Raw genomic sequence first — 25,357 nt, forward strand, 5'->3', positions numbered from 1 at the left:
TTAATTCATTTTAATGTCATTTTGATGTCATTATGACTTGTTTTACTTAGGCAAAATGTATGAACATCCTTACACAGGATTCGCATATGAATAGAGGCAAAAGTGCTACCTAGGAATCTTATTGCTTATTGGATGTCGGAGCATTGTACGACGGATGTTGACACAGTATGAGTTCTACTTCTACATTAGAGTGTTCTATAACACAGGCGTCTTTAAAAGACTATGAGGGAGGGACATGACTTGTCCCGGAAGATTTCCAATTAGGAAATCGAAATAAACGCGATCGAGGCACGTCTCCTTCGGAGATTCCAGGTGTGTTTGCGTGTCGCTTTAGGACGTTCGTCAATCGCCGGTGAAAGCTACAATTAGCGAGTTAGCTGCAACGTAATCGCGCTGCAGGCTGCTCCAGGCAGAAACATAGTTAGCCGAGCGCCGAGCTGACATTTTCTCCCTGGCACGCCAATTTCGTGCAAACGCGTACGCGACTGTTACAGTTCACCCGTCACGTTCTAACGCGGTCGAGTGGCAGCAAAAACTGGGCCGCGCCAGCTGGATGAAGCCCTATTACACGGTCCGGCAAGCGGGCCGCTTCCTCGTCGCGTCATCCGCGGCGATCTCACGCGGACAATCGGATCGGCCGCCGCGGAAAAGAGAAAGAGAGAGAGAGAGAGAGCGTCGGAGAACGCGGAATCATCATGTTCATCTCTCTCTCTCTCTTTCTTATCTTGCGGCGACCTGCGATCTGGCCGGGCGCGTTCCCGACGTCTTGCGCAACGCGCCCGTTTTTATTTTTCCAGCTTACAATTTAGCGTAGTAGTACGCGCTGCGAAATCTTTAGAGTAAATAAGATAAATGGTATCTGACTTGACCGACTCCTGGCACGCAATTGCTGCGTAGATCTCTCTCTCTCTCTCTCTCTCTCTCTGGGATTGTTCAGTTCGGGTTCAGCCTTCACCTTCGGTCAATTACGGCGGATGAGACGCAGCGGTCCATCAATCGCGCGCGCGCGCACGCTTTTTTTTTAATCCCTCTTTAATAATGCAAAATTGCGCGCACAGAAAATTGTATGCTTTTCGGAGCGCGAGAAAATCGATTTTACTCACTTTCTCATTCTCCGCGACGCGAGCTGCGTGCCGGGATTCAGCGCGAGGTACGCAGAAAGTACGCAGTGGAAGGACTTTGTATGCGCGAATGATGTACGTAAGCGAGAAGCACGCGTTCCCGACGACACGTTCTTTCACCGCCGTGCCTTTCATTCAACTGAAGCGAACCCGCAGCCCGCAGCTCGCGCCCGTAGGCATCCGGCCGGTCGCCAGCAAGCCAGTTTAGTGCGCCTCACTCGATCGCCCCGCTCTTTTCCGTATCTACGTGCCGGGCGAAGGAAGGAAGAATGCGCATGCGCGCGCGCCCGTTGTTAAAAAGGAGCGCGAACCCGCGACGCGGAGCAAGCCGCTCACTTTAACATTTCCTGCCTCGTTCGAATTCAAATCATAGACAAATGTTAATCAGAGGTTGTACATACCGTGTACCTCTCAAGATTTACGCATACATGGATTATTTACGTAATGTTTACGTCTATATTTACACGAATCCTTTTCATATATGTAGACAATACAAGCAATGTGAATTATAAATTGGGTAACACAATACAGGAAAGAGTAAGTTGTAAGATTTGTTAATAATACATTTGATTTTAGTATAAATAAAATAAGAAATACAATATCAAAAATTAAAAAACGTATTATAATTTTTACTACTCGTGAATCTTTTACAATCCACGAGATTATTATTTACATAAAAAACACAAAAAAAATAATTTACATACATGGAATATAGATTATTGATATTTAAACCAGTAATTTAAACCATAATTATATTTAATTTGCGATAGATATAATAACCCATGTCAAAGAAAAAAACAATCAAATATTTTATACATAAATTTTAAATCAAATTATGATTCAATTATATGATACAATTTTTTCTCATCTGAATAATTATATTCATAATTTGATATATAAAATTATAAATCTCTATATTAAATTTTGTTGCGAATTACAGATCGTGTAAAGTGGGCTTTATATATAAATACTAAATGAATAAATTTATATTCATGTTGTCCTTGTATGTGTAGATTGAAGGCTCATCCTTGGGATATTGCAATAATAAGAAGCATCAGATTTTTGGGAAAAAAATATCTTTCAAATGTCGACGACATGCAGATGATGCAGAAGATAAAATAATATAAATACTTGGAAAAAATATCACGTTTACTGTTAACAAGATGTTGATCTACCATTTGTTCTAACAGTCATTATTCTGACGAAAATTGTTTTCATATAATTTTTCAAAATTTTTATATAAATTTCTGATTTTTGTTTAATTTCTGTATAATTTTATAACTTTTTAGAAAACTTCTCAGATTTTTTTAAATAAATTGGCATACTTTTCAGAAGTTTACACATTTTCTAAAATTCTTTTTAATCGTGAATTTTGAAATATTCTAGATTTTTTATTTTATAATTTGCAGAGAAATAAAATCTGGAGAGATTTAAGATATTCTTTTTTCAAAAATCTTTCTTCTAAAAACATTTAAAATATGAAAAGTCTTAAAAACATGGTAAGCTACCGTTTATCACTATTATTCTTGTTAGAATAGAGATATACAATTCTTAAATAGTCATCAATAGTTCAATGTTTTGCCATTCTTCTAATACATCTTCTAATAGATATTGATTGAAGAAGGCTCAAGAGATATTGGAAAAGAAAATCTGCTTCTCACTCTGTTCTTTATAGTTCACAATGATTCACTGATATATAAATCAGACGATTGCCAGATGGTCGAAAGATGTTTTGAAATATAGAGAGAAAAATGTTTTAGAAAATAGAGTGAGAAGCAAATTTCCTCTTCTGGCATCACTTATGTAAATAATCAAACGGTACTTTGCTAAAAAAATGATACAATATTCCTTATGGTGATTATTCAAGCATTAATTTTATTCGAACAAGAATGGAAAAAGAATTTGTATTAAGCATCACATGTATGAAATTAGAAATGTATTAATATTTATACTTTTCATATAAAGATTAATACTAAAACTGTGTACAATATGAAACAGTTATGTAAATAATATATTTTTATAATTTATTTACTGTATTTTTGCTATTATTTTTTATTATATTTCAACTTAAAAAGCATTGATGAAAAAATAATGACAAAATATCAATTTTTTGGAAAAATACCAATTATTCAAATTATTTATACAAAATTTCATTATAGATTAGTTTTTCTATAAATAAACAAATAAACTTGTGTTGTACTTATAAACTAATTGTAAGTTAACTTATTAAAAAAGTAATGTTTGTTTAGATATCTCTTATATTCATCTGATAAATTGTTTAAATTGTCTAAATAGTTTTAAAGCAACAGTCATTACTGTACAAAACATATTTATTTAATAATTTATGGAGATGCGCATACACAGCGTACAACGTACAAGCGTTCTTGCGGTATCGCTAAAATCGCAAAAAGTCGCATTTCGATTTCCTAATGTTTATATACAATCACACCTTTCGTCAGCGATCGTCGGATGAAACGGGATCGTTCACTACAAGCGACGAGCGCCACGCGTTCCGCTCGACACGGCACCGCTCGACAACAAATCTCCTGAAAATATTTCATCACTTGATACTATCTGTCTTTCTTTCTCTTTCCCAATCACGAACCGACGTCGAGAGAAACTTGGGACGCGATTAGAATATTGTACGGCGCATAAACATACAAAGTTAAAAAGGTCCGACTATCCGGACCCGATTTCTTTCATTTATCTAATACAAAGCTTGTGCGTCTCTCTACATGCAACGTTGTTCACGTTCTGTCAAAAATATCCTATGTACAAAGGTAGGGTATGTGCTTATAAAAAGAATGTACGGTTTCACAAAATGAGAACCTGAAGCTTTGTTTCACCGTCGTAAAATGTAGAAAGTCTCACTCGTTCGCCATGAATCTGCATATGAGGAAGAAACATGGTCCGCCGAAACTTGACGCGCAGGCACAGAATCTGTACAATGGTGATGATCGAATATTTACGAAAGAAGATATTGTATTATCAAGGTTGGAAACGTTACTTTATAAAAGTAATGCGTTATAATATATAACGCGTTACCGTTACTACCACCGTTACTCAGAAAGTAACGATTCGTTGCTTTTTTTACGAAATTTTGTTAGTGGCATACATTTATCTATTACCCTATTTGATCAGTTCAATATAAAATTTATAATGGTTTTAGTTAACCAGAATATGATTCGTAAACATGTATTATATATTTATAAAGTAATGATGAAAGTAACGATTTTTGTGATCGTTACTGTAAAAATGTGACGACATTATTGTTACCGTTATAAAAAAGTAATGATTGTTACCATAAAAAAGTATAATAACGGCGTTAGAACTAATGCGTTATTTCCCAACCCTGCATATTACACACCAAGAATTGGAAATACAGATTCCCTCTTTCTTTGAGATGTCACTTCCCTGTACACGTAAACATTAATCAGACGTAGTGCGCTAATGAGAAAATCTTGATTTACAAATTGATTTAGTTATAAAGATAAAATCTTAAAATTCAATATGATACATGACAAGAATGACCTTTGATTCAATAGGAAGATCCCATTATTATCACGCAATAATGAAATCCTGCTATTATTAATATCGAATAACACATCTTGAAATCGACGTGTCGCCCTGACTCGCAAAACCAATATTTTTCTCTATAAACTCCACACAAATGTTTTGCGAATATCAACGTAGAAGTAAGTACTACAACAGTTAAGACGAGAATGTAACCAGAAAAATGTACAAATAAAGGAGCATATCCCTCATAATTTTTGTACATCTCGAATGTAAAAAGGTTAGTCTTGCATATCTATGTGTGATCTGTATTGTAGCCTCAAAGGTGGGTCCCGGAACCTCCATCTCGTCACATAAACGAACTTTAGCGTGTGGTCCTTACCTAACAGTTCGTTATTGCACAAAATATCGATCTGCAAAAAAATATAGACGAATTAATTAATAACAATGGTGAAGATGTTCTCTCGCTCGATCACTGCCAGGTATACTTACATCTCTATATTTCTCCATGCCGTTCAAAACTTTTTTAGCAATAAACTTTTTCATATGTGTTATTGTAGCCTGAGCTGAACACCTGATGTATCTCCTTTTTAGGGTCTTTAAGCTTGAGTTTGTACATTCCAAACATACGTTAACCTGCAAATGTCATACATTAGTTTTATTCAGTATTGAGTATTAATTAACAAATTTATTTATTAACTAAAATAAACGACTAAAAATTTTTAAAATCTATCATGATTAATATAATCAGTTAATAAAATTAATTATCAAACAATTTCGTGTTATTATAAATTGATTAAGTCTTCCCTTACATAAATTAAAAATTAATGGTAAGTATAACCACAGTTAATTTAATTAATTACTAAAATAAAGTAAACATTACTGAATTAAAAAAATCTTTAATCAATCAAAAAATAATATCATAAATCATTAATGATATTATTTCAAAAATAATAATTTTTATAAATTATTACAAACTTAAAGAATGTTTCTTATGTTGAAGACATTCAAATCGGTATTAGTATATAAAATATTTTATTTATTACATTAATTAATGCTGTGATTAAAACTAGCGATTAATTTTTTAATCGATAATAATTAATTGTTTTTAATCAATCAATCGACAATGTTTTATCGATTAATACCTAAGATTTATTTCAATGCAATTATAAAATTTTAATCATATTTTATAATTAATAACTAAATTTTTCGTAATTATTATTCGATAAATTAATTAAATTTTTTCAACTTTATTTTTAATTAAATATTCTCTTTTAATATGTATTCTCGATGCTGTACTTGCCTGTTCGTCAGTACGATGATAATCTGTTTCTGCATGTGCATCTGCGTTGGCTTTTTCTTCCTCGATTTCAGCAGCATTGGGTAAAATATCTTTAGGACAAGGCAAACCTCTGGCTCTGTAAAACTCTCTTTCTCTTTTGATTTCATCTGGAATGAAAAACATTAACAGTTAAAAAGAGAAATTCCTTCAGTACAAAGAAGAAATTGGAAACTAAAGGTTAAAGAATGATAAGATAAAAGGCCTAATAATAATAGCATTCTCATTTAATCAAGAGATATAATTTATTTGCTTATTAATTTTATTTATATAAATGAATCTCAAATACATTCTTCTTTTCTGTATCACACTTATATATTACATAATATAAAAAAGTTAACTTTTAATTTAACTTAACTAACCATATCTCAAAGAATAACTCAGATAATACTTACAATCTTTATCTCAAAGGTATATATAAGCAAACGAGCAACTGATTTCTGTCATTTAATTTCTATCATTTGAAGCAAAGCAAGAGCAAAATCAAATTAAATTTTTTGAAGCAATAACCAGCTTAAATTATTTAAAGGTTAAATTATTACATGCATGTAAGAATGAAATTTAAATGCATCTAAATTAAACACATTTTTAATATATTTAAATAAAAAAACTAATTAATTTATTCTTATTCCTTTCCTTCTAGCTTGTATCCTTCGTAGTTACGAGATATTATCAAAATGGATGAAGCAAAAATTGAAAAAAATATTTATCATTCTTATATTCAATTGAAATGTGAAAATTTATTTAATATTAATTATTCACTCATATATAACGTAAATAAATCTATTATTAATAAAATAAATGAAAATATATAAAGTTAATATAAATCAAAATAATATAAGTATCGTTTAAGTTCTTACTTTCTTGGAGATCAGGAACCAATTTGTAGACAATATCCTGCATAGTTCTGTCGAAGCTGATGTACTGCAGTGGATGTGACTGATGTATGACAATTTGGCATGTCGGGCAGGTGTGCTTTTCCTCCAAGTGTTTCACTAGACAACTCTTGCAGAACGTATGTAAACATTCTGTGACAGTAGTAGCGTCAATCAGGTATCCGCGGCATATTTTGCATGTTATGTGACTATTTAGAGTTTTCAGCTTTATCCTTCTCTCCATGGCATCGATAATCACCATTTAACAGAGATGTTATCTGTAACGGCGGATATAACGGTTGCATTAATTAGAAGCGGATATTAATACCTGAAGGTTACCAGAATGGAGCAATACTACAATGTAAACAGGTAACCGTTTGAGAAGGTAACAGAGAAATACGCAGAGTCGGCTTAACTCGCCATTACAAATGCACAAGGATACGCGGTTCAAGGATCGTGCCAGGTAACTGTGCGAGCGGAAAGTGGGTTATCGGACTCTAACCTCAATCTCGAATGTAACCACACGGTGTGGTGCCTCGCCAGCTTCTACTCGTTGCGGACTTCTGCAAAGTGGGTTTGCGTATTCCGCAACATTCTCGCACTTCGATCCACAGACCTACGGCGAGCGACTTGCGGAACTAAGGAAATTTCACTAAAAATCTGTTAAAAACACAACTCAGTACCTTAACATTACTTATACGACAACAAAACGGAGTGAGGTGTGATCGCGGCGCCGCCAGCGCCGAGCGACTCGAACTTGCTAGGACGAAGCAGGACGAAGTTTCGAAAGTGAGGCTGGAGGATGCGCTCACATGGGATGCGGAATGACGGAACTGCGTAACGTTTGTGACTGGTAGCGGTTTCATTCCGTTGATTCCGTCGTTTTCTTTTTCCGTTTTCAGCGGAATAACTTTTGCGCATGTATTCATCTTTCACGTGTTGTCACAAAGAAAAACAAAAGAATTAATTAATAATTAATTTATTAATTTTACTAATTCATCAAATAATTGTCATTACGATATCGATTTCATGCTATCTCCTGATGCTAAAAACTGCAGTGTTCTGCGTAGTCGGTTTTAGGCAAATACGATCACGAATTACTTATTCTTTGGTAATAACAGGTCCGACTAATTTTAATAATTCATCAAATAATTGAGGTGGCAATCTAAAATAATCGATATATTTTTCTTCAGCTTGAGCCTGCATTTCCTTCGCGAGATTTGCACTTGCTCCTTGCAATAATCTTCTTTCTGCATCGGAAACTCGGAATATGAAGCAGAGCGGAGAAGATGCAAGACACACGATTAAACGCAACACAACTTCGCACAATACATCGCATCCGACTGACGACGAATGTTGGCACGAACGGCCGACAATTTACTTCACTTCCGACGCTCCACGAAACTCTCGAAACGCTCGTTAGCGTCAAAAACTCGTACGGGACGACGAGGATGCGAGTTGAAATGCGCCGTGACGCGCCACGACTTTCCCCCGTCCCTCCTAACCGGCGTACCGACCGACTGCTGGCACTGCGTAGCAGCGGCGTAGCGGCGCGCAGGTGCCAGTCACGTGGTAAGTCATACGTCACGCCGCTACGCAGTACGCAGTGCCAGCAGTCGGTCGGTTAGGGAGTACGGCGAAAGGTCGCGGTGCGTCGCAACGCATTTCAACTCACATCCTCCTCATCCCGTAGGGGAAAGTAGGTAAATTGCACGCACCTAAGGGAAATTTATCGCAGTGAAGTGATTTTTAAAGTTGAAATCGATACGAGTACAGAAATAGAAACTTTAAACATTTTTTTATCATTATGTATTGTCATATTGAACAATTTTTTATTTGGTAATGCTATATTCAGCAAAAAGAAGCAAGTGGTTAAACGAAAAAATTTCTCGGGCCTTGGGTAATTGTACGTGCGGTTGGATAAATGGACGCGGAGGAAAAATGAGGTTATAGCCCATTCTTTTAACTACACTACACTGCACTACACTGTACTAGTGGCACTATAGTTGATCTCACGTGGTCTCACGCCTTTCAAGATGGATGCGTAAAATTGTCGACGGCGAACTTGATTTGATAAAAAAACAATTACTTGATGACTATTTAATTAAATTTAATAAACAATAGCTCAAAGAACGCAGGAAAAAACGTACTTTTGTTAGGTATAACAAAATTAAATGACTAAAGTAAAAATACGGACTTATTGCCTTATTTTCTGAACGCCAAAATCGCAAGAAAAATCATGATTTTACTTTTTCTTATTTTTTCAATTAACTACGTTTTTAAATGATATAACGTATGGTTATATATTTAAAAAATGCCTTCAGCCTACAAATATCGTCGTGATATAATTTCTATTCATCGGGAAGGTGCCAAACCACGAAGCGTACAATTACGCAGTGCGTACAATAACCCTACTTTCCCCTACGAGTGTTTGATGCGAGCGAGTGTTTCTCGAATGTCGTGGACTGTCGAAAGTGAAGTGTCGACGTTCGTACCGACATCCGTCGTGTCGAATGCATGATAGGAAGTCGTGTCGCGTTTAGTCGTGTTTCGCAACTTCTTCGTTGTTTCCTATTCCGAGTTTCAGACACGCGTAAGCACCGGGAGGGTTTCGAGAGTCCCGAAAACGAAGGATCGCGCGTTCGTGGCAAGTATGAATCAAGGCGAATCGTCGTGAATCTTGGATCCTTCGTGTCACTCGGACGACAATGACGATCAGTTGGGACGGTGCAAAGTCGCGTCGCGCGTTCAATCGCGTTGCTTTCTCCGTCTGAGTCTTCTCCGTTGCCCCGTATCCTGTATCTCGAGTTTTCGACGAGCGTGAGTGCCGGAGATGCCGAAAACGAACCAAATGTCGTGCGTTTGTGCCAAGTATGAATTGAGAGGAGGAGAATCTTGGATCTTGGAAAGTGGCGGCTGAAACTATGAGACTGAGCTAGACGGAACGACCAGCGACAAACGGTGAGTCAATTTATTTGTATGTTTATTTGCCCCCACATTTTAGTATTTGTGTCACGTCCTGATTGCGCTCATATAAATTGCGAGTCAATGAATCGCGCGTGAGCCGTTAGGATACGAAAAATTTTAAATTTGTGTACGCGCGCTCTGCTCTCATCTCTTCGCCAGGTGTGCCAACAGACGCGATTGGCGTGCTTTCCGAAGTATTGACTGACTGTATGTATGTACATACATATACATACATACATATATGTACGTTGGCATCGTAGGGTATATTCACGTTGAAGATCGTTGGTGTATGGCGTCTCGAAAAATCGTATCAGCTAAATCGTTGGCATGGCCATTCACAAGCTTCTTCTTCTCTTCTTTCTTTCGATTTTCTCGTAAAGTCTATCCTATCCAAGTTTTTTTATGCGTACTTTTATTCTAAAAAAGGATTGCGATCTGTCAAATCAATTCGAAAATTAATTTATTTTGTAATGCGATCGATATTTAGGATACTTTTAATTCTTTGATATTTTTTTGTGATTTTATATACATTTTTAATGCGCCAAACTACACGTCAATAAATTATTTGACAGGATCGTTCGGAGGATTCTTAAAACAGTTTTAATTAAATGAAAATAGAAATATTACATTAAATTGAGAATCAATTTAATAATAATGATACTAACAAACATTTAACATGGCAATAATGCCAACAAGGAAAACTTAAAAAAAAACTGTAAAGAATTTATTGAAAAAAATAACAGCCTAATCCAAAAATCGAACCTGGAATATAAATAATCTATATTACATGTAAAATATATAAATTATGTTTTATGTGTTATCTCTATAAATAATTCATAGATGATTTGTAGAAGATTCAGACTTTATAAGAAATAGTAAAAACTAGATTCTGTTTTTTATTTTTAATAATATATATTTTTATTTAAAATTAAAATCAGATATTAATTATTTACTTAATTATTTAATTACTTTTATCTATATTATGTTATCCATTTTATACTAATATACATTGCTTTATGTTGTTTAAAAAAAATTATGTAAGCATAACGTAAAGTATATATATTATTTCGTGACCCCAAAGAGACTAATAAATTATATTGATTTATAAAAAATATGTAAAATAATATAGAAATAATTAAAAAATTTGCGGCATAACTTTTGTGTACTTCATAGATTAAGGATATTTGTTTTTGTTTATAATTAAAAAGATAATTAATTTGCGGAATTCACGTATCAAATCTAAAACAGGGCAGCTTTTTATAAACATCTTTTTCAATTTAGAAATATTTTGTATATATATAGATTTAAAATATTTAAGAAAAAAAAAATAGTTCCATTATTTATATAATATTTAAACCGAACTTACCTGTATAAAACTAATAAACAATGCAAGAAAAAGGTAACTTTGAATACAATTTTATATAAAATTTTATATAAATGAAATAAATTGTAATGAGAGTAAATGAGAAAGAACAATTTCATACAAAAAAAACAATTATTTAAACTTGATGTATACTGCATAAAATTATTACTGTAGGTGGGGCAATGGGATGAGAAGCGTTCTTGCGTAGCCATTGACAAGGGATAGGATTAGTGAGAGGTGCCGTTCGTGGTACATGGTGCATAGCCATTGTTGATATTTACTTTATATAATCAATTGATTAAGTTTTTACTTTAACTAAAGTAATCGATTAAAGATTAATAATAATGATAATCATGAGTAATTTAATCCAGGCCTGTCTAAAATCCGATTTACGACCTAAAATAGAGCAATCTAAGGTTTTCTTTTTTAATTTTGTTTATAATTGCATTATCGAAGCGCATAGTTTGAGTTTTTTATATTTTATTAGAGAAAAAATTATAATAAATTAGACATAAAAATATTAAGTCTCTTTTACACATACGATAGACGCGTGAATTTTTCATATAAATACTGTATTAATTTGAAATATTTAAAATGACGCATTATTTTTGGAAAAATTATAAGCTTAAAATAAATTCACTTTTAAGTTTAGCTATCCCTAATAATAACGATACTTATATTTATTTTTTAAAACTACTCTTAAAATTATTACTGTTGAAATAATAAAGAATTAATCGTATATCCATGCAGTTTATTAGCATTTTGTAAATAAAGATGAAAATGAGTGATAGAAAAATAAAATTACGCATTTATATAGAAGTTATGGAAAAATATATGTGAAAGAAATTAACTTAACAATTTTAGATTTTTTAACGAAAACATTTCCAAGAAACTATAAACTTTTAATCGTAACACATTTTAAAATTTTTTAAAAATATTTTTATGTATATTTTTTTGTCTTTCAAAATTTTTTGCGTCAGATTACATTAAAATTTGTCATATTGAAGTCAAAGGATATGAAAAAATTAATTTACAAAATATGTGGCGGCACCTGAGATTTCTATTATTAATTAAATATTATATACTTAACTATACATTACTTTCGCAGTATTAACTTACCGTACACTTATTATTTATATAGGATACTGCAATTTTTGAATTTTTAAAACTTAAATTTTTTTTACAAATAAAATAAATTTAAATTTACGCTCGATCAATCGCATCGAGGAATCTGTTATGTGAGGGCCGAAAATGAGTACTTGAAGCGCGAGCGAAATCGCGATCGCGAGTGATGATATATGTCTTCCTGCTATAGATGAACTGCTGTCACAATTCATCTATAGTACAGAGATTGTACGTAACTTTTATATTTAAAAAAAATTAATCTCGAGCTTAAATAAATCTTCCGTATCTGATAGTTCAAATGTACTATTACAGATTGTGCAGAAATTTGAATTGTACGAATTCAATCTTGATGAATTCAAAAATACAAATGCACAACTAGTATGCGCGAATAAAGCTACCCGAACGATATGCTTTATTCTTTAGATCAATGTGAAAAAGTATTTATACAACCAGATGCTCAATCAAATGAATAAGAAACGCGAGGGGTTGGTCACTAGCGGTTATGGTGTACAAAAATTACCTTTAACACGGATTACCTTTAAATTGCTTTTGATTACTTAAAATTACCCAATACTACCTTAGATTACCCAATACTACCTCAGATTATCAAATATTACCTTATATTACCCAAGATTATCTTAGAGTATTAAAAATTATGTCATATTTTCTGAGATTACCCAAGATTTTACCAATTTTACTTTGCTCATCTAAAATTACCTTCTTATACGAGTAGCTAAAGTATTATTTCTTCAGATCAATTTTAGATTTTCACTGCTTAAAAAAAAACACAATTTTACAAAACAAATATTTATTGCATACAAGAACACAAAAATATAAAAATTTTTACAAACAGAATATGTATTATATGTATACATAGTAAGAAGTTTGACTACTTGTAAAATGTCCGAAGATTACCGGTAACAAAGCCTAATGGGAGTAATATAAATATAAATAAGTAAATAATAATTGTTAAGACAATAATATCAAAAATAAATGTTTAATTAAAATTACTAATTTCTAGTTAATGCCTAAAGTTGATTTTGCGAAATAATATCTTTTGTACAATTGTTTTATTAATATACAATAATAGTTGAGAATACTGTAAGTTTCCGTTTATATACAATAGTTGTAGTAAACCTTAAGCCGCAAGAAATTGACCAATTACAGTTGAATGTAAGGGAAAATAATTAGCCATGGTTGGTTAATTTTTTATGTGCTTATGAATAAATATGCATTAAAGGCTTATATATAGTATATATGTATATTATAGTTATAAAAACTGTATGTATATAAAAATAATATTTTCCGAGTTTTAATGCTTTGCCTTCTTTTTAATTAAACATAATTTATGTATATTCTGGTTGCATACTATAGTTGGCACCAGATCGGTACACTTGATCTTCCAGCAATGATCGACTACATTGTGAAAACCACCGGCCGTGAAAAAATATTCTACATAGGGCATAGCCAAGGTACCACCTCTTTCTTCATCATGGCAACGGAACGGCCTAAATATCAAAAGCACATCGTGGAGTGCTCTTTCGTTGCTCCGAATTGAGTTGCTCAGAATTGAATCCACCTATCGAGAACATCGCATCCAAGCACATTGTTTGAGTAGCTTTATTCACGCATACTAATTGTGCATTTTTCTTTTTGAATTCATCAAGATTGAATTCAAATTTCTGCAAAATCTGCAATAGTACATTCGATCATTAGATACGGAAGATTTATTTGAGCTCGAGATTAATTCTTTTTAAACATAAAAGTTACGTACAATCTCTATGCTTTAGATGAACTGTGATGAGCAGTTGTAAAAGGGGACTCTCTGTTCTGCCTTAGTAAACGTCTGGAGCCATAACGTACATCTCCACGATGAGCTCTTGATATTTAGGCCGTTCCATTGCCATGATGAAGAAAGAGGTGGTACCTTGGCTATGCCCTATGTGGAATATTTTTTCACGGCCGGTGGTTTTCACAATGTAGTCGATCATCGCTGGAAGATCAAGTGTACCGATCTCGTGCCAACTATAGTATGCAACCAGAATATACATAAATTATGTTTAATTAAAAAGAAGGCATTAAAACTCGAAAAATATTATTTTTATGTACATAGAGTTTTTATAACTATGATATACAGATATATTATATATAATAAGTTTGTTGTAATTAATCTTTTTAATTTGGGGCGCTTGTACCTTAGAAATGGCTTATAGGATCAACTTGCAGCGATGACTACATTCACACATCCCCATTAATAGGATTTAATAACATCGGTAGTTATAAAACTGACCAATCACAAGTATTTCTCTAAAGAATGGAATGACTGTAATTGGCCAGTTTCATAACTACGGATGTTACTAAACCCGATTAATGGTGACGTGTAAACGTAGTCGATAATAATTTTTGATTAGCATCAAACAAATCAATTGCTGAATTTTAAGCTCAGTTAAATAAAACTCAATTTTCATAAAAAAAGTGGGGGTCTTTTTTAATAAAACTATAAAATTAAGTGAAAAATATTTTATCAATATACTTTTTTAATTTTTATAGTAAATAGTTGCTTAAAAATGGCCTTCAACATTATCATTTGCAAGAATTTAATTCCAATTTGATTACAAAACTAAAGAAATCTCAATATATTATATATAAAGGTCCTTAGTCTGTATTGGTTTATTATTCATATTATCAATGATTTTTTATATAGAAAGAAATTTATTTGTTTTAAGTTAATATATACTTTTTTAAATTATAATTTCCAAATTGAAAGAAATAATTACAATAAATATTTATTTATCTCTACGAAATATTGTCTTGAAAACAAATAATTTATCATTCTAATAAAAACGTTCAATTGGAATAGAAACACATTTCATTGTCAGTGGAAAATTATGTACTTAAAACTAATAAATCTAATTACTTGAATACACATGTAATAGATATATCGTTTCTCACCTGAAGTTCCAGTAATCTTCGAGATTGTTTTATTTCTATGTTCACGAGAATATGTGTTACCACATGCGTTATCGAGCCACACATCGTACCCTGCATCCGCCAGAAGAAACGCTAAAAGAGCAATATCAGAATGTAACAAAGATAAATACTAACCAATATAGACGATAAAGCAAATATAAATTGATAAACATCTACATTTACACAATTACGCCCTTTTTCTGAATTAATACAAATATGTACAATATAAAAAAACTTTAAATTTAAATTCCGAAATAGTATAAGAATTATTTTAATGCACAATTAATAAAATATATAGGGCAGATCGGGGCAATTCGGGGTAATTCGAAAATGGAAATATCTTTTGATGGGTACATATTAAAAATTTACTTTAAATACTGTAAACGCGTTCTAATGTAACGACGCTGCTAACAAAGTTTTGTTGGCAACGGTATCATATTGCAGTCGTAGTAGTGAAAAATGTGTTTTGCGACAGTTGAAGTAATTTCTGATAGTCAGCATTTCTTCGAAATTTAAGTAAGGTAAATAATATTCTTTTTGAAAACTTTAAATGTATTGTGTCCAGTTGAATGTATTTGAAACATTTTGTGTTTACTTTTTGCTGTGTGATGTCTATTTTTTTGTTGATCATACGCAATAATGCGCACAGTTGACGTCAGAGCTATTCGAAAAAGCAAACGTCAAATTGACGTTTGGACGATTTTTTTTTCATATTTACATTCTATATACCAAATACACAATTTAATACTCAACAGATGTAATCACACGAAATACGAATAGCCCTGACTTGTTCCAGAAATTTTATTGCTATAGCAATAAAATTTTTTATTGTGCATTTGTATTCTTTTATTGTATGTAACATTTCTTCACATAATACTATATATCCTTTTCTGAATAAAACAGAGTCTTAACAATAGCTTTTTGGTAATACAAAGTTGTGTTCAATAGCGAAGAGATCACCACATTTAGAAATTTTTTGTAACAAATATATTGATTAAAGGAGAAGATGGTAATATGGCACTCTTTTCTATTTTATTAAATAACTTTGTTTATAACTAATATTTTCTATTGAAACTTGAACGATTACATTTGTCAGTGTTGTTTGACAGATTCTCTAGACTTAAAGTAATGAAATATTTATTATTTAGGACGTGATTTATAAAGATCTAATGCACTGCATAATCGGTGGAAGAAAAAAAGTGATTGTAATATGGTTATCCATAAAAATAATTTTGAAAAATTAATTCAGTTTAAGAGAAACACAGTACCTTGTTACAAAATTATATATTTGTAATTTTCCATTGTTTAGAATTTTCCTGATTTAGAATTTTCCTGCGTTCTGAAGCTTTAGAAATACCATTAAAAATTTTATTAAAAATATCATTTTATCCCTGTTTAACATCAGACAACAAGCATAAAATGATGTCTGTAATGTTTTTAAACACCGCTCTTTAGAATGACAATCGATTTGTCGAAGAAATATTTCAATAAAAATTTTGCTTAAAAAACCATATTAACAAAATTTCATTATTTCAACTTTGTATAACTCGAAATGTATAGGGCCGAATAATAAGTTAAATAACAAAGAAACACTCAAGTGTATGTACCTTCGTGTGATAATACACTCAAGTTTAAGAATAATGAAAAAGTGTATGTAATTAAAGGTTAAAAGTCATACCTTGAAAAAGTTTAGAAGTGCTCAAAAGTAAAAATGCCTTATAACAATTATCAGTCATTATGTATTGGCATATTAGTATTACTAAAAGCGGTGGACTACTAAACGAATAACTCCATAAGCAATTGTTAAAATGTCACTTAATAAAGAAAATAATAAGGTTAGCCATATTGTCGACAGTAGTCATAATACCCTCTTCTCCTCTATTATTTTATTAATACGCAAGTAGAAATTTATTAATGTACTTACGAGATCGTTCAGCAGGTCCTCGATGGATTCGTTTTTTTTTTTAGACCGATTAGCACGAAATTGTGGCCACGGGAAGATTGTGTTATATAGTTCTATTACTCTTCTTTACGTTTAGGCAAACTGACAACAACTGTTTGCTTCGCGACGGGTCCGGGCTTTTAAAGCAAAATGTCATATGTATGTGTATGTGTTTGTGAAGAAGGGAATCTCTAGCCCGAATGTTCGAGAAATCATTCGCCATAAACTTAATTGCGTAAACGTGATGGTATAATTAGAATGGTGTAATGCATAAGACTGGCATTGAGTGAAAGTTATCTCATAACATTTCATCATCAATGATCAGGATCGGATTAACACATAAGACTAATCTATGGTCTGATTGCCTAGGCAAATTTAGGAGGCGGCATTTTTTTTTAAACAATTTCTAAAAAAGTGCAGTTTTCACGCAAATGATTAAATTTTCCATCGATTACTAGATTGGAGTTGGGGATTCACGATCTTCATTTGTTCTGAGTTGATTTGCTTGTTCTTTCAATACGCTTCAAGCGTCTAGGTATTTCTAAAGCGGCGGCGGCCGCGGCCGGTGAAAGGCAAATTGTGAAGTGAGCCAGTGAAACTAGGAAATGCTAAATAGCTGAAACGTACCGGAACATTAATTGTGTTTTTGCGTACTAACGTAATAAAAGTTTTTAATTGACATCCTAAATTATTTAGCTCGTTTCTCTGATCTAATTCTTAAATTTATGTTTTTTAACATCAATACGAGCATGTCTATTATTTATAACTATAATTTAAGAGTTTATATGAATAAAAAGAAATATCGTTGTTTACATAGTCATGTATTTTTTTACAATTTTACATTTTATGATTAAATTATTAAAAATATGATTTTACGTAATGTAAAATATAACCTTATATATGATATATCGATAAAATATAATCTTATTTAAAAAATTTATCATTATTAAAATAATTACTAAATTTTAATAAGAACATTATTTCCAAATAATCAGTTAAGAAGATGCTATAGTGACCGAAGAACTTCCTCGACGTCGGCATTGCAGATTATTTTTCGAGGGAGACCAGGCTATCGCTCTTTGTCTAACGCATAAATCTGTCTTTGTTTTTCGATTATTTCGCCATCTCTGAAAAGACCTATCAACTACAGTCACTACTCTGCTTGCTATTGTTTACGTGCGCTAAGCGAAATTTGTACACGTACAGCTGTTTACATGTTAAACTTTTTTGTTAAGGCTTTTGACTGGAATGACACACAGTCAGTGTTGTTCGTTAGAGTTTTCTAAAGTGCGGCCTGGTCTCATTTCATACATACGAGCTACAGAACGTTAGCAAATGACAAAAGTTAACCTCGGTTGACAGATCCACGAGCCGAAAATAAATAAATTTTTAACTTTTTGTTCGATTTTCTCGTAAAATTTACCAGCCCGCACTTTGTATTGGTGCGTACTTTTGTTCTGTAAAAGGATTTTGTAGAGGATCTGTAGAGCCAATTCGAAAATTAATGAACACTGTAATGTGTCGGTAATTCCCGTTACTATAGCATCCTCTTAACTTTCCTTGTAAGTCATCAACCAATATTCGTACCAATAGTAAACCATGCCTGCATTAAACATTCATTCTACATGTGCTGAAGATGATACCGACGTATTGTATTGTCATATATACAGATAAAAAAATTAACATAGAAAAAAGTTAATAAGTTAATGTTTAAAAATAATTAGTTAAAGTTAAAAATTAATGCAATTAAAATTAACTAAATTAAGTTAAAAGTTAATAATTTTTTAACTTTTTGTTTAACTTTTAACTTTTTAATTAGTTATTACCCAAGCCTGCATTTTTAACACGTGTATTGCCACAATTATTCTAATTCGAGCAGCGTCGAGCAGAATTGACAACGGTGCTTAAAAATGTAAGTAAAAACATGCTTTATCTTTTTACAACATCTCAAACAATATGCATATTAAAAAGCGTATTTGTTTGGGATATGTAAATACTTGCATCCGTTCCGCTGAATTACGGATTAGGCTCGATTTCTTCCCAAACAACACACCGAATATAAAATGATACGATTTATATATTATAATATTATTTATTTTGATTTTGAAAAAGACTCTGATTCCTTTTAATGAATTTCTCAAGGCACTCAATTTAATATTAAATTCTACTGTTTTTAAATTTAATAACATTACCTATAAACCTATAAATTTAATAACATTACCTATAAGTTCTTTGGTTTACCAATGGGATCTCCTCTGTCTCTTATTTTAGCTGATTTGGTCATACAAGATTTGGAGTGCATTGCGATAAAAAATCTTCCGTTCTATCTACCGTTTTAATTCAGATACATAGACGATATCATATTGGCGGCGCCCGAATACTCATTACCTTGTATTCTTGACACATTCAATTCTGTGCATGATCGTTTACAATTCACATTGGAGACGGAAAGAGAGGACAAAATTAATTTTCTTAATGTGTTATTGATTAAATGTATAATAATGTAATTATTTTTGATCAGTACTGTAAACCCATCTTTTCGGGAAGATACCTCAATTTCTTTTCGCACCGCCCGTTATGTCATAAAAAGGCGGGAGAGTCGGAAGAGATGGAAGAGGCGGTTGGAGAGAAAGGAACGGAAACTGGAAACGCAAATGGAGAGAGTGAAGAGAAGGGCAAGAATGGAGAAATTTCCGCGGGGTGTCAAAAACATTCAATTTTTATTTTTAATATTATTTTTTATTTTTATTTTTATCTTTAAGCAATAAAATTTTAATAAATAAAAATAAAATAAAATATACATAATTGTTCACTTCTTAATATATTTTCTGGAATAGAAAGACATTTTCTTAAATATAACTAGTCCCGTTGTGGATGCAACACGGCGACACACGATTTATCGGTAACAAAATGGATGTGCTACATTATCTTAGCACGGATAACGCATAACGTCAGATGATTTATCGACGGGAAAATGGATGTTAGCAAAGACAACCCACATCCACCTTCACGAGGCACTGTTTTTAACGGCAAGTCGCAAATGGATGTGACTTGTAGTTCATATTCCGGCCTAAATGGATGTGCGTCGCTAGTGAACGGGAGTTTCGAAGCGTTACAGATGAATTCTGTTCAGCTAATAGATATAATTTTATATATGTAAAATATCTGAAAAAACATAAATTGACTCAAAAATTTCATGAACATTTTTGAAAAAGATTCACGCCAGCTGATTTCGATTATAATTTTGAAACAAGGAGGGATACATGAATAATTCTTGCGGACTGTCCGGAGATTTAATCGTTTCTTGTGTTTCTAAATTAAGTTCTCTTTAATTTTGCTCTGCTAATGAGTATTTTGCGTATAAAAAATTCTCGAAAAGCGTAAATTGCTTGAAGAATTTTGAACATTTTATTATCGATGATGTCGAAATCTATCGATTAGCTAAAGCGATCTTTCATTATCGACCGCGCACAAGTCGAGTCGCTGGCGACGCTGGCGAATGCTGGCGAATTGTGGCGAATGACTTCGCCGTTTCGAAGAGAAGTCAAATTAGAATCGAGTGTTCTGAGGGAGAATGGTAAGTCTGTCAAAATATTGACTACTATTTAACACAGGAGTGGTTTTTTGCTATTTCAGAGAATAAAAAGCAGTCGCATATTGTTACTGATTTTCCAAGATCTACGTTGTTCGTTGATCTTTTAGGTTAGCCAGCCGTCAAATGTTTGCTCTTTGTCTCAAAATTCTTTTATTCAAATTTCACCGAAGAGAATTTTATTTTTCTCGAGGATATTAAACTATACTTCCCTCAACACGCTTTTTATTTTATCATCGAGATTCTTTAATAATAAACTTCAACAGGGTCAGAATCAGTCTGGGACTGGTGGCAGTGGAGGAGACAAGAAGGATGACAAGGACAAGAAGAAAAAGTACGAGCCACCGATTCCCACGAGAGTGGGCAAAAAGAAGAGGCGCACCAAAGGGCCGGATGCCGCTCTGAAACTGCCTCAAGTGACTCCTCACACGCGTTGCAGGCTGAAGCTATTGAAGATGGAGCGAATAAAAGATTACCTGCTAATGGAGGAAGAATTCATCAGGAATCAGGAGCGCCTGAAGCCACAAGAGGAGAAGAACGAGGAGGAGAGATCGAAAGTGGACGATCTTCGTGGTACACCGATGTCTGTTGGAACATTGGAAGAGATAATCGATGACAATCACGCAATAGTGTCCACCTCGGTCGGCTCCGAGCACTATGTATCCATCCTGTCATTTGTGGACAAGGATCAATTGGAGCCTGGTTGCTCTGTGCTATTAAATCATAAAGTTCACGCGGTTGTTGGCGTTTTAGGCGATGATACAGATCCCATGGTTACAGTTATGAAACTTGAAAAGGCTCCTCAGGAAACTTACACCGATATTGGAGGTGTGTATTCCCTATTATCTAAATCAGTATTGTAAAAATTTATAACTGAGCATTGACTTGTCAGTGTTTACGCCTATTCTTTTTCCTATCTTAGGAAAAAAGAAGGCAATAGATGTACAGCTCATCTAAATATTTTGCAATTGTATATATTCTGTTAAATTTATAGTTAATTATATTTTAAAATTATAGTTTTATAATAAATAATTAATTCTTAAAAACTTCTTAAAAAAAAAAATTGAATTTTAAAAAACTTTATTCAAGATTTACACATAAAATTTGATTTTAAAATATTTGCAAATTGAAGTAATGTAATAAAATATAATGTACAATATAGATACAAATTGTTGTGACAAAATACTGCTTTTGAGAAATATTATGTAAAAATAACAAAAAATATGACTCATGGGTATTTTCAGGTCTTGATACTCAGATTCAAGAGATTAAAGAATCTGTAGAATTACCATTGACACATCCAGAATATTATGAGGAAATGGGTATTAAGCCTCCAAAGGGTGTGATACTTTATGGACCACCTGGCACAGGGAAGACACTGCTAGCCAAGGCTGTAGCCAATCAAACATCAGCTACGTTCTTGAGAGTTGTTGGTTCTGAACTTATACAGAAATATCTAGGGGATGGTCCAAAGCTTGTGAGAGAACTTTTTAGAGTCGCTGAAGAGCATGCCCCTTCTATTGTCTTCATAGATGAGATAGATGCGGTAGGAACGAAAAGATACGATAGTAATAGCGGCGGCGAGAGAGAGATTCAAAGAACTATGTTGGAATTGCTTAATCAACTGGACGGTATGCTAGTTTCTAATATAAAATGCCTATAAAAAATCTCTATTAAATATTAAACTTGAAAAATGTACTTTTTTATAGGTTTTGACAGTAGAGGCGACGTGAAAGTAGTTATGGCTACTAATAGGATAGAAACCTTGGATCCTGCTTTAATTAGACCGGGTCGAATTGATAGGAAAATAGAATTCCCGTTACCAGATGAGAAAACTAAAAGAAGAATCTTCAATATTCATACGAGTAGAATGACTTTGGCACCTGACGTGAATCTTGCAGAATTAATCATGGCAAAGGATGATCTATCTGGTGCGGACATCAAGGTAGAATCTTTTTTAAAAAAAGAAAATGTTAAAACATTTTCTTGTATACATTTTGTATTCTCACGCACGAATAAAATTCTCTTTTTATTGCTTTATTAAAATGGATTTAATTCTCTTAGGCAATATGTACTGAGGCTGGTTTAATGGCTCTACGTGAACGACGTATGAAAGTTACCAGCGACGATTTCAAGAAATCTAAGGAAAGCGTGCTTTATCGAAAGAAGGAAGGTTCCCCCGAGGGATTATATTTATAAAATAATATTCATTATCAATAATTAATCTCTGTATTATTGAGTCGCGGAATTATCCGGGTGTCAATAAAAACTTTCTATAGGAAATTAATTTTTTACAGCAATATATCTACAAAAATATTATTACTGAACTTTCACTAATTTAATTATTCATTTTATATAAATACTACTTAAATATATCTAAAGAGTCAAATTAATACTGATATCCGACTTCTTTAGGATTGGCTTGAAGTACTCGTGTAGCTTGCTTATCACTTCTGTGGAGTGCACTCTCTGTTCATTCAGAATCTCTGAAAATGGAGTGTTCTCGTGCGGACTTGAGGTTTTATTTTGTGACTCCATGTTGCATATCCAACACGCACCGCGTCTGGTTTTATCAAGAGTAGCGGACACGTCCGGGGGATGTTCCAATGTAGGCATTGCAGCGACAGTCAAACCTTTGTACCTTCCTAATGCGAAAGCAGTCTCAAAACCATCTTTGTAACCTATGTCGAATCCCTCCTGCAGCACAGAGTCCTCTCCGTCTTGTATCCCTTCTCTGTAGCCGGTCTAAAAATATAATTGAAATGCAGAAAGCAGTGTAACGAGTAATTGCGACATAAATATCACGTCAGGCACACTGAGAACCCCTTACCTTGACAGCAGCGTCCATAACGCGTTCCCAACATTTTGAAGCGATATGCAGAGAATCGTCGTCTCTCTTTGACTGCGAACCGTACTCTGTCGTGTGTATCACATCTTCCATCGTGCAGTTATCTTGTTCGATTATCTCCCTGAAACAATTTTTGAGGTTCAACAATTTCATGACTGCTCATTTCGAATTAAATCTTTAATTTTATTTCCACATAAAGTAACATTGAATAACTACGTTTTAAATAAAATTTAAGATAAAAAGGTTAAAGCGACGTCACGATTGCAATAATTGTGAAATAATTACATGTGTACAAGGTTGACGTTGACGTTTCAGCGACGATCAGTATATGATAGCGAGTGTCAGGTTAAGCTGCGATCACGTAAACGCAAACACGTCAATTAGAAAAAAAAATACGTTGGAGAAAGGTTATCGAATAGTGTATTCGAGGAGTCTAAAAAATGTCGGGGCGTAGAAAGAAAGACAAGAGCAAGCTATTGCAAAGACGGCCCCGTTATGTTCTCGGCAAGGAGCAGAGGTACCATCAGAAGAGGGACAAGGAATCCGAGGAATCGGACAAGGAGAACGATGACGAGACAGGTTAGATTGGGGCGAATTTCCTCGGGATTCACATTTTGCAACAGTCTGGGATTGTAATTGAATTTGCAGAGACGCTGGACGAGTGGTCGTTACCGTTCCCCGTGGCTATGTGGGACCTGGAGCACTGCGACCCCAAGAAGTGCACTGGCAGGAAGCTGTTGAGGCACGGTTTGACAAAACTGCTGCGACTGGGCACACGATTTCCAGGCCTGTGCCTTACTCCAATGGGCAATAAGGTAACTGATAGAACGAAGGAACAATGGTACACGATCTCCTTGTCTAGAGTCTTAAATAGAATTTTTACTGCAGTGCGTGACTCCACTGGATCGCGAGATTGTGGAGAGATATGGCTGTGCGTTTGTGGATTGCAGTTGGTCGCGCATAGACGACACTCCCTTCGACAGAGTAAGGGCGACCCATCCCCGTATATTGCCCTTCCTAGTTGCTGCCAATCCGATAAATTTTGGAAAACCCTGTGAATTGAGTTGTGTTGAGGCAATTGCAGCTGCTTTAATCATAACTGGATTCTCGGACGAAGCTAAGCTGTATCTTGGAAAATTTCGCTGGGGACACTCATTTTTGGAGTTGAATGGTGAATTGTTAGAGAAGTATGCTCGTTGCGCAAATACTGAAGAAGTGATAGCGGTACAAGACAAGTTTCTAAAGGATGCCTGGCAGGAGAAGATAGACAGACTTGGTAAGGGTCTCCGACTCTCCAATGTACATAACTGTTCTCCACTTAATTTATATCTTTTTAAATATCATATCGGTTCCTTAGCACTGCCTGACTTTCCACCAAGTGACACAGAATCTGAAGAGGAGGAAGACAAAGATAAAAACGCAGTATCCGAGATAACTAAAGAACTAGCCAATGCAAGAGTATAAAAGTACAATTGATTGCAGCTGTTTCATATGATCAAGTAATACAAGTTTTACATATGTGAATATTTTGTACATTTTGTTGAAATATTGACATTATAGATTTATAATGTATGTACATACTTAAGAATTTGTGATATATATGTAAATTATAATATATATATATATATATATATATATACACACATAATATATAAATTATATAGCATATGATTAAAGAACAATGGGAAAGAATTTCTTTGAT

General features: G+C 33.4%; 5 protein-coding genes and 2 long non-coding RNA genes across 12 annotated transcripts in view; 2 read left to right on the top strand and 5 right to left on the bottom strand.

Moving 5' to 3' along the window:
* LOC105201493 (protein draper) overlaps positions 1–1,311 on the bottom strand; it is a 48,996-nt gene extending 47,685 nt beyond the window's left edge. For both annotated transcript variants that reach the window (XM_039448815.1, XM_039448814.1), the window contains exon 1: positions 1,104–1,311. The gene's annotated coding sequence lies outside the window, so the exon portion shown is untranslated. The remainder of the gene's footprint in view (positions 1–1,103) is intronic.
* Positions 1,312–3,433: 2,122 nt separating this feature from the next.
* LOC105201473 (polycomb group RING finger protein 3) lies at positions 3,434–8,347 on the bottom strand. 2 transcript variants are annotated; one of them, XM_026135301.2, is made up of 6 exons: positions 7,532–8,347; positions 7,351–7,464; positions 6,834–7,126; positions 5,938–6,083; positions 5,127–5,270; positions 4,783–5,047 (listed from the first exon to the last, which is right to left on the bottom strand). In XM_026135301.2, the coding sequence occupies exons 3-6, from the start codon at positions 7,108–7,110 to the stop codon at positions 4,916–4,918; spliced, it is 699 nt and encodes a 232-aa protein (XP_025991086.1). In that variant the 5' UTR covers positions 7,111–7,126; positions 7,351–7,464; positions 7,532–8,347; the 3' UTR covers positions 4,783–4,915. The 2 variants fall into 2 exon arrangements, with proteins under 2 accessions (XP_011167801.1, XP_025991086.1); XM_011169499.3 differs by having other exon boundaries at positions 3,434–5,047; positions 7,351–8,347.
* Positions 8,348–9,790: 1,443 nt separating this feature from the next.
* LOC105201469 (26S proteasome regulatory subunit 4) lies at positions 9,791–23,107 on the top strand. Of its 2 annotated transcripts, none has more exons than XM_039448070.1 (5): positions 9,791–9,809; positions 21,074–21,635; positions 22,052–22,438; positions 22,517–22,752; positions 22,872–23,107. In XM_039448070.1, the coding sequence occupies exons 2-5, from the start codon at positions 21,263–21,265 to the stop codon at positions 23,004–23,006; spliced, it is 1,131 nt and encodes a 376-aa protein (XP_039304004.1). In that variant the 5' UTR covers positions 9,791–9,809; positions 21,074–21,262; the 3' UTR covers positions 23,007–23,107. The 2 variants fall into 2 exon arrangements, with proteins under 2 accessions (XP_039304004.1, XP_011167793.1); XM_011169491.3 differs by lacking the exon at positions 9,791–9,809 and adding an exon at positions 20,652–20,792.
* On the bottom strand, positions 13,101–14,308 carry LOC120357518. Its single transcript, XR_005574512.1, has 2 exons — positions 14,078–14,308; positions 13,101–13,994 (listed from the first exon to the last, which is right to left on the bottom strand). It is a non-coding gene; the product is annotated as an uncharacterized LOC120357518 (long non-coding RNA).
* On the bottom strand, positions 14,309–17,501 carry LOC120357517. The gene is made up of 3 exons (XR_005574511.1): positions 17,198–17,501; positions 15,256–15,366; positions 14,309–14,328 (listed from the first exon to the last, which is right to left on the bottom strand). It is a non-coding gene; the product is annotated as an uncharacterized LOC120357517 (long non-coding RNA).
* Positions 23,018–24,596, bottom strand: LOC105201470. 3 transcript variants are annotated; one of them, XM_011169494.2, is made up of 3 exons: positions 24,328–24,596; positions 23,638–23,776; positions 23,018–23,552 (listed from the first exon to the last, which is right to left on the bottom strand). In XM_011169494.2, exons 2-3 carry the CDS (start codon positions 23,746–23,748, stop codon positions 23,184–23,186), a joined length of 480 nt encoding a protein of 159 aa, XP_011167796.1. In that variant the 5' UTR covers positions 23,749–23,776; positions 24,328–24,596; the 3' UTR covers positions 23,018–23,183. The 3 variants fall into 3 exon arrangements, with proteins under 3 accessions (XP_011167796.1, XP_025991064.1, XP_025991065.1); XM_026135279.2 differs by lacking the exon at positions 24,328–24,596 and adding an exon at positions 23,941–24,006; XM_026135280.2 differs by lacking the exon at positions 24,328–24,596 and adding an exon at positions 23,872–23,964.
* LOC105201471 (18S rRNA aminocarboxypropyltransferase) lies at positions 24,008–25,347 on the top strand. The gene is made up of 4 exons (XM_011169495.3): positions 24,008–24,234; positions 24,304–24,470; positions 24,544–24,931; positions 25,013–25,347. Exons 1-4 carry the CDS (start codon positions 24,096–24,098, stop codon positions 25,117–25,119), a joined length of 801 nt encoding a protein of 266 aa, XP_011167797.1. The 5' UTR covers positions 24,008–24,095; the 3' UTR covers positions 25,120–25,347.
* Positions 25,348–25,357: the final 10 nt, after the last annotated feature.

Source organism: Solenopsis invicta, chromosome 4, assembly GCF_016802725.1.
Source record: "Solenopsis invicta isolate M01_SB chromosome 4, UNIL_Sinv_3.0, whole genome shotgun sequence".
Taxonomy (NCBI): Eukaryota; Metazoa; Arthropoda; class Insecta; order Hymenoptera; family Formicidae; genus Solenopsis; species Solenopsis invicta.